Below are 9,746 nucleotides of genomic sequence, written 5' to 3'. Positions count from 1 at the left end.
TGAAGAAGATAGATGACTTGGTGGAATCGTTAAACAAAATGATTGACTACATGAAGACTACATAGGCTGGTCAATTACATGCATCAACAAGCAATTTGTTTATGGTATGTAAACTAACTACATTGTACTTATTGTATTTGATAGTACAAACCTATGAATTATATGGAAGCAGCCTGCATCCCAGTTTGAAAAGGAACTAGATGATATTGAGAAAGACTATGAAGAGAAAGAAGAAGAGAAGGAGTTGGTTGATGCTTTTGATGCTCCCACAATAGTTCGAAGAAAAGATGATGACGAAGATGAAAAAGGTTAAGAAAACAAGGATCATGGATTGAAAGTACCATCAATAATACACAAAGAAGCACGCCATGGAGATAAAATAAGAAGTCTGAAGAAAAATGAAGTAAAGAACCAGAGGTTAAGGTGGTTTAATATAAGCGTGTTACAAATTATATCTTTTAACAATACATGGAAATTGACTAGCAAAAAATTGATTGTGATAGGACAAATTAGACACTGATGAAGAAATCAATGAAGTGATTCGATCAATTGATGAAAGAGAGATTAAGAAGCTGGAGACGTCAAACAAGTGAAAGACAATAATATTGGTATGTTTCGTCAAAACTGTAAAAAATTTAATTATTATCTTTTAACTTCATATAAAATAAATTATTTGAATTTTTTAATGTGTTAACAGAATCACACTCCTAAAACTTCAACAACTAAGATTCTTGAAAAGGTACAACCGTTGTGATGCATGGACCAACACCAACAAAAAAAAAAAGAAAAAAGCAAGAGGTAAAATACTAAAACTAATGTGGATCTTGAACTTATAATGTGTATATATACATATTTATAACAAATGTTATTTCTTGAATAACTAATAAAAGGTAAAAAGGAAGTTGGACATGACTAATAAGTTGTACAACATTGATGAAAATAACCCTGCTATAAGGATCATACTCAAACATGTAAGAACAATTGATCTTGTAAGTTTGATCACTATTAGAATTTGTCAAGTCCTAGCAACATTATTAAATATTGTTAGTTAAACGAAACTAAGCAAGAGTTAATCGTGAAGGCTAACCAAGAGGAGGCAAGAAGAGCAAGACAATGGGAACTAAAAAGGCAACTGCCAAAAGTGAATGATGCAAATCCACCAATGACAGACGTATGGATAGATGTAGTAATAAGGATAATATGAAAACATCAAACCACCGATGAAAATACCCCTTTGGATGGGCCATCATTTGACTTGCACCTAAGCCAAGCCTGAATCTACAATAAATGAACCAAGTGATTTTGATTTTTTATGTCATTCCCGTTTTGGATTTAGAAAGTAAAATACATTTAGATTTTGTGCAGCTATTTGGGTCAATTTTATAATCTTATTATGTTATTTATTTTAAACTTTGGAACTTTTTAGTAGAATTGGTTCCGCATTGAATGAAATGAATGATTTGGTATGTTGATATAGTTTCTGTTTTGGTATACATTTGAACTATTTTGGATTTTGAAAATAGAATAGATTTGGATTTAGTGCAGCTGTTTTCAACAAGTTTATATTCCTAGTTTAGTATAACTTAAACAAATTTGTAATATACCATGTATTCCATTATTCCCATTCCACATGGGTACATGATGTAAAATGGCACAAGATATACTATAATTCAAGTGTCGCAACTCATGGAGCAGTTTGTCGGGCTAGTTAAATTCTTAATCGTCCAAAGAGCATATACATAAATTATTTGTAATTTTAGGTGAATTGAAATTTTCACATGCATACATAAAGTTTAATAACAACAAACACACTGTAATTATAAAGCGTGGAGCTCAATTTCCAATCGTCAATAACATAAATGAACAATGAATGTATGAAGTGATTTGGACTTGTTATATCATTACTGTTTTGGTATACAATTTAAATATTTTGGATTGATTTCACAAACACAATGTAATTCTAAAATGTTTAGCTCAATTTCCCATTAGGAATAATACAAATGACTGAACAATCAACATAAATTAGTAATATTTAACTTTCAATTCCATGTACAATGATTGTTATGGTATACAATTTGAATATTTTGGATTTATTTCACAAACACATTGTAATTCTAAAACGTTCAGCTCAATTACCCATTCTGAATAATACAATTGACTAAATAACCAACATAAATTAGTAATATTTAACTTTCAATTCCCTGTGCAATCATATTACTTAGATCAATATATATATATATTGAGTATAATTATAACCAAAAGTAAGATAGATAACAAATTGCAATATCAATGCAAATGAAAATTCCTTTCATAAAAGCCAGTAATTTTGAACATTAAAGAAAAACAATATTGAAAAATATAACACTATAATTGCATTCAATGATTATGGGATCCTTACAAGACCTATAATTATGATCCCTCTTACCACATCGACAACAATGGACTGTAGCTTTGTTTTCTAAACAAGACGTGATTCTTTTTTTCTTAGGCTTCCTAGCCAGACGTTTGACATTAGGAGAAAAAACTAGATCATTATCAACGACATGAATTGTAGTAAATTATTGAACATTGCCAATAGGCCGCATTTCCTTCCTGTATAACAAATATAAATTGGAAACACTAAAGAAATCATGTGCATGTTACTGCAGTTGAAGGTTTCTACGAGACAATGCAATGCATGCATGAGAGCATGGGATTATGTCTAGGTCCTACCTTTATCATTAGATTCTTGTGTTGTATATATTCCTGTAAGGAATAAACATTCAAACTGATTATACAAGACAAAATAGACTACATATAATTGCTTAAACTAAATATAGGCAAGAAAAATACCAGGATCGTTTTTAATCAACGTAGTTGAAAATGATGGCAAAATGACATATGAGGACTCAGGAGTTTCGCTGAGGAAATTGAGGGCAATCTCACGACTTCTCAAAGCTTTATCATAACTTATTTTTGCATCATGTTGTCTTCTCATATAGCTTACAACATCACAAGGCCAACATGAGACTTTGTCATTCATTTTAAAAAATGACTTTGTACACTCAGCAATAATCCAAGATGTTGCTTGCAGATGACCATCTTTAACAATGTCAATAGAACATTGATGGATATCGATGTATTTTCGAACCATCCACACACCATCCCTTCTATATACAGATGCACGTAGATACCACCCATAAGACAGATCCTTGCAATGAATTTTAAATGAAGTTTTGTTTGACCTAGTAGTAGTAAGTAAGTTCAAAAATGTTTTTAAGAGCAAGCAAATAAACTATTTTCTTCAATACAAACTTGCTCCTAAAAAGTAAACCTACTCTAATGGGAATACTAGATTGAAAGAACTCAAAATCTTGGAAATCAACCATTTCAATGTTGCCTTCAGGAGGTTGGGAAGAATGATCAATGTCTACTAATTCATTATTCAAATGCAGTGTATTTTCAATGTTCAAAGCAACAGATGAGATATGGTCAACCACTACATATAAATCAATTTGGGGGGTCTCTGATAAAACTAACATCAATCATAAATATCTTTATCTTCAACAATCCTAATAAGATTCAAATTGGCACAGAACCAATCCGGTACATTGTCAAACGAGATATAGATAATTCACTCGAGGGAAAAAGTTTACCTTGGATATATTCTACAAATTGTTGGAACAATGAATTTGATGGAATATACACCTCAAAATTTCGAAAATCATGGTAATGAAAATTCTCATCCCATTGACCATCAAAGAGGAGTTTAATCCGTTGTAAAACCATAGCAAAAACAGTAGCTTGTGAAAAAAACCACAACAAAACCTAAATCGATAAACACTTTGTGTGAGTAATAAAAAATATGGTCAATTTTTTACGATGGTGATATTTCTTTTTTCCAAATCGTTAAAATAATAGAAAAATATTATATAAAACAATTTAACCCTTCAAGGATATGAGAAATATACATTTAATTTATTAAGAATATATGTATAAAATTATGAAAAATAATTTGAAGATTTGAGTAAAATTGAATATGTATAAAGTAATGAAAAAACAATTCAAAATTTGAATAAATTTGAAATTTGATTATATAAAATAAAATTTAATAATATATGGATATTTAAAATATAAATTTGATAGAAAAATCTGGATATTTAATTAAGGTGAGATTAATTCAAAAACAGGTTAAACAGAATCTAAATTAATAATAAAATATGCAGATTATATTAACTACATCAAGAAAGTTAGGAGGGCAGTTGTTGTTGAGGAAAATCAGCAATTACCATGTATACCTAACTCGACCTTGTTTATTTGTAGTTTCATCAATAACAGAACTAAACAAGGGAAAATCAGTAATTTAGAAATTTGTGGTCATGTGTATATCACTAAGTTGCATTACTGAACGCAGGACGGTTTTACTATTTTTAAAAACGAAATCTTAAATTTTGTCGTTTCAATTCCCCTACTTTTAATTATGAAAATTTAGGAATTGAAAGTTATCAAAATTATTTTAGTTTATATTGCTTTGTTAACCTTCCTCCATTGCCACTATCTCAACAAATTTTTTGTTACTTGTCAAACAACAATCTAAAATGATGGAATATTTCATTCTTTTTTCCTTTAAAAATATCGAGCTAATAATAATTGTCTTGCGTTGGAGTGTGCAACTAAATAATACATTACAACAAAATAACTTGTCATATTAATATAAATATTTTTAAATACGTTGGTGAAGGGTTGAAATTTAAATTTGAAAGTTTAGGTTGATTGTCAGAGATTTTTATTACTATGGTTAACCAAGCAGAAATATTTGGTCAATTTTAATTAAATAAATTAAAGTCCATATGAACATAAATCAATAAATAGTAGAGTTATTGCATTCTCTAAGAATAGTTTTGATAGTGATATTGACATAAGCGAAGTCATTTTTGCCATGTAAAATTCAATTTTCTTTCAAACATTGATGTTTGACAAAGGCTTAAGTTAATTTTAGAAAAATCTAAAATCATTTTAAATTGATTTTTCAATAATTAGTTGGCAGGGGATTCTTGGTGGAATAATTTATTGGGAGTCACCCAAAAAAGTTGTCCTCGTTTTATTCTTTTATTGAAATATCGGATTTGAATATTTAAGAATAGTTTCTTTTGCCCTTTTTACAAATTTTCTCAAATAGGAAATATCATTTTTAATAATTTGATGATTTTAAAATCACTTTTGAAACCAAACATAATAATTCAAAACCACTTTTAAATATATAAAAGTCGCTCTTTTAAAAAGTTGAAACTGAACATATCAATACGTTGGTATGAAAATCAATTATACTTAAATATCTTTTCTAAAATCACTATTTCAACTATTATTGTGATTCTGCCTTCTACTTTGTATTTTTTATGTGCTAAAAATGTAAATTAAATTGAAGTAAAATAAAATTATATTGGTAAAATGGCACGTGGGGAGGAGGGTGGCTGCATTGGCTCGGTAAAAATACGTCGGAGACCATCACACCTCTTGTAATGGAATTTTATTACATTCTATAATTTATTATTCCAAATTTCCACCCCAATTGCCACCTCACTTTACTGGTCAATAGTATTATACATATTTATTAATTATATTTTTGGTTTCATCCATTTCCAGAAATAACGGACCCAGTGTCTAATAACACATGCCCGTTTACTGTTAGCGTCAGCATCACGTGATCCTTGGATCAAATTTAATTCTGATATTTAATTTCAAAAACTACGTCACTACAAATTCCAATATAAATTCAACAGTAAAAAAAAGTATATACATATATTTTTTGTTTTTTAATACAACGAATAAGATATTGAAACTCGTCCTTTCGACTTCAAAGATAATAATACATGTCAATTAATTATTCAACTATATGAGTTGAAAATTAAAATTTTTGATCTTATTAATTGAGAAATTGAATTATGTTTAAATTGATAAAAATAGTACTTGAAAAAAAGTCATAGACAGACCATAATGGAATGTTTTAAAGACATTTCAACAACAAATTGGGATGGAAAAAATCAAATAGTTGTATGTGTCATAACCCATTACTGTATTATGTTTATATTGATAGAATATAAAACCAATAAGACAACCAACCATTTCCCACTTTTACGTAATAAATCCTTAGAATAATTCTTCTTTGAGTTTTAAAATGTATTTGTTGAAAATTGAAATAGTTGTTTTTGGTAGATTGTACAGAATTTCTTTCTTTTCATGCATCCAATTTTTATATAATTTGGAAAGCAATATTTAGGCATATTAAACCTTTTTTAAGTACAATAATTATACAAATAGAAAAAATAATGCATATCAATCATCGTTGAATTAAACTCAACATATAAAAAAAATTCAAAAAATTTAAACGAAAAAAAAGAATAATTTATCATGTAACAAATTGTAGTTAGATAAGTATGTAGGCTACAAAAACAAAAGTACATCGGTAGTGTGAAATTTTCTTCATACTATCTCTATTTATTATTAGCCACAACTTTTATGAAGATAAGTTAATAGTGTAAATGAATCCAGTAGTTTTATAATTTGCAATATACATGTGGCACTGAAAGAAAGAAACATGGAAGTTGGCAGGGGGTCACGTGCTGCCACGTTCTCAAATCGGAGGATCAAACTAGGACAAACCCAGTCAACCGCTTTGACCTCGTCAAAAGAAATTCGGACTGGTCGGTTTTATTATATTATAATTACAAAAGAAAAAAAGAAAAAAGAAAAAAAGAAAAAAAGAAAGAAAAAAGGCAGTCAATCTTGCCAACTAACGGCCCACGATCTCTAATGAAGTTCATGGGCCTTTACCCCGTCAAATGTCCAAACTAACTCGAAACGACACGTCGTCCACCTCCCTCTTTCTAGATCGTTTTAAGTTTTTCGACATCTAATTCTTTTTGGTTTACTTGTGGTTTAAAAAGACTGTTTGGCCAAACATGTCCTTCTCATAATGGGGATGTGTTTTTCAATATAGCCAAATTTGTCGGTTTGAACAATTTTTAAGAATCCCACTCGCATGATCTTCAACCATTTTCAACGGTATGCACTCCTTGTTGGCAAATTCAAATAACCTCTACACAATTCAATAGCACCTAACTATTTCTCCTTCCATGGTCGAAGAAAATTCCAACTATATAATCGTAATAAAAAGTCAATATCATAATTTATACATATTCATTCTAATTCGAATTCAAAACTACATTTAAATTTCTGCAACGAGAATCCATATACAATGGCTACTTAAAATAAAACACACAAAATAACCATCAACAAATCAACCAAAACAACTACCTCTCTTCACTCTATGATATTTTTATAAAGAAATTATCATAGTGTTGAGACATTACCTTCCAACATTAAGATGGTAAGATTATTATACCTTTCTATGGGGTTATTACAAGTACACGGGTTAAGATTAATAAAGGAGTCTTGAATATCGTTCATAAAACTCACACTTGATACAAGGCTCAACTTAAGGATAGAAAGAAGAGCTAATCAACTAACTAAAAGAGATTAACCAAGTAACAGCTCTCTTATAAAAACTAACAACTTTTAACTAAGCTATACATGAAATAGGCTTTGGTTGTGAATGCATCCTTTCTTTGGGTTATCATGGTAGCGTTGAGATGCTACACCCATGGTCTAAACGCTACAAACATTGATATAGCGTCTTCCTTTTGCGTTTGCGACTACATCAAGATGTTTTAGTTCAATGTCTTGATATTGTCTTCTACAAACTTGTTTTTGGCTCACAATCCCATTTATTTATTCTAATTTTTCTTATTGTCATTATTTGGATTTGAAAGCTCTACAAATTAAATTTTTTGACTTTGCTCTACCCCGCAATATCTAATTCTTTTCCCTTTTTTTGTTTTCTTTTTTGTTACAATGGACCAATCATTATCATCTTCTTCACCCTAAAAAAAACAAAGTTATATATGTATGAAATAATATACATTTAAAATTAGATAAATTGAGAGAGATTAGATTCAGTGGCAACGGGGAAATATTGATGCGACATGGGATTGGAGAGAAAGCCACCAATTTAAATTTTTTTTATTGGTATAAGATCGAAGCATTTAACATCAAAAACAAAAAGAACCCTAGAAAGCATTGTTAGCCACCTCCACCTTCTACAAAACATCCCGATGCATTGGACTGTAAATCCCATTGCTTTCATGCAGATTGTGGATGTAATAATTGAGCACTTTTGTATTCATATAAAAAATTCAATCAAATTTTCCAAAAAAATAAAAATAAAAATGGATTCTTCAAACTCAAATCTAACCAAAATAAATCCATAGTCAAAATTTCAAATTAGCTATATGAATAATCAAGTTTTTATTAGATAAAATTGAGTGGATGAGGGAGGCTTTATTAGTTTGAAAATTTTGAATGAGGTAGTGATGATGTTCCAAAAAGTACATACTTTGGTTGGATGAATTTAATTTCCTTTCAGTGCTTTATATATATCTATATAATTATTTCAATAATTTCTTCATGATATTGACCTTTAAGAAAATTTTTCAAACGAGAACCCACGTGGGTGTTTAAGCTTTCATTGGCCAATCTTTTTTGACAAAGCCGGCCGAACCATATACCACATCTATAAATACGAAACCAGGTAACGTTTCATATACATCCCATGCAAAATAAAGAATTTTTATTGAAAAAAAAAAGTTTTTTTTTTTATAAAGAAAACCCATTAATTTAAAAACACAAAAAAACCCCGATGGACGAGAGTGGAGGCCGTGGGAGAGGTTATGCGGAGGATTCAACGACGGCCGGAGGCAGTAGAGAGATCCGTTATCGGGGAGTACGGCGGCGGCCATGGGGAAAATTCGCAGCTGAAATACGCGACTCAAGAAGGCAAGGAGTGCGCATATGGCTGGGTACTTTCAACACGGCGGAAGAAGCCGCACGTGCTTACGATCGAGCGGCTTACAACATGAGAGGTCATTTGGCCATTTTGAATTTTCCCAATGAGTATCCACTCACCAGCTCCGGCGGTGGCGGCGGTGGCGGCAGATATTCAAGTGGGTCGTCTTCATCTTCTTCTTCAATGTCAATGCGGCAAAATGAAGTGATTGAATTTGAGTATTTGGATGATAAAGTGCTTGAAGATCTTCTTGACTATGGAGAAGAAAGTGATAAGAGAGGCTAAAAATCCACACACAGTTTCGAGTTTTCTTGGCTCAGCTCAAAACAAGTTGCTGCCAAAAAAAAAAAAAAAAAAAAAAAAAAAAAAAAAAGCGTCACTGTCATCAAATAGGCTAATATTCTATTTAGCCTTTTTCAAGGTTTTCAAAACTTTTCTTTTGTAATGGCACAATGACTTCTTGCCATTTATATATGTCTATCCCATTTTCTTTCTAAAAATGCAATATGAATTATTGTAAGAGTTTTTCTTTTTTTTTTTAAGTAAATAAGAGAAATGCAAATGCTCTTTTGGATCAACTTTCTAGCTTAGTGTCAATACAAATATATATATATATATGTGATCTATATTACTTTCTTAAGATTAGAGCTTCAAATCTCTATACCCCTATATCTGTTGTAGTAATAGAAAATTCTTTCTCGATTTAATTTTTTATGGCAACTAATAATACGATTTAATGGATTTTTTTAATCATTATTATTGAGAGGTATTTCAATTAAAAAATATATTTAGTCGTATTTGATAAAAAGGATATTCAATTAATGATGATATTTTTTTTATTTATATATAAATGAAACATGGGACA

General features: G+C 30.0%; 1 protein-coding gene across 1 annotated transcript; it reads left to right on the top strand.

The window, feature by feature from the left end:
- Window positions 1-8,666: 8,666 nt before the first annotated feature.
- On the top strand, window positions 8,667-9,353 carry LOC120069653 (Integrase-type DNA-binding superfamily protein). Its single transcript, XM_039021436.2, has one exon. The coding sequence runs from the start codon at window positions 8,735-8,737 to the stop codon at window positions 9,164-9,166; it is 432 nt and encodes a 143-aa protein (XP_038877364.1). The 5' UTR covers window positions 8,667-8,734; the 3' UTR covers window positions 9,167-9,353.
- Window positions 9,354-9,746: the final 393 nt, after the last annotated feature.

The sequence above is a fragment of the Benincasa hispida genome, chromosome 1 (assembly GCF_027475165.1).
Source record: "Benincasa hispida cultivar pf3 chromosome 1, pf3_genome.v1.1, whole genome shotgun sequence".
NCBI classification, from domain to species: Eukaryota; Viridiplantae; Streptophyta; class Magnoliopsida; order Cucurbitales; family Cucurbitaceae; genus Benincasa; species Benincasa hispida.
Note: the sequence above shows the minus strand (reverse complement) of the source record. Positions and strands in the feature narration are given on the sequence as shown.

Bases quoted from the DNA above. Each gene is read 5' to 3' on its own strand.
- LOC120069653 (XM_039021436.2), top strand. From the start codon at position 8,735: ATGGACGAGAGTGGAGGCCGTGGGAGAGGTTATGCGGAGGATTCAACG.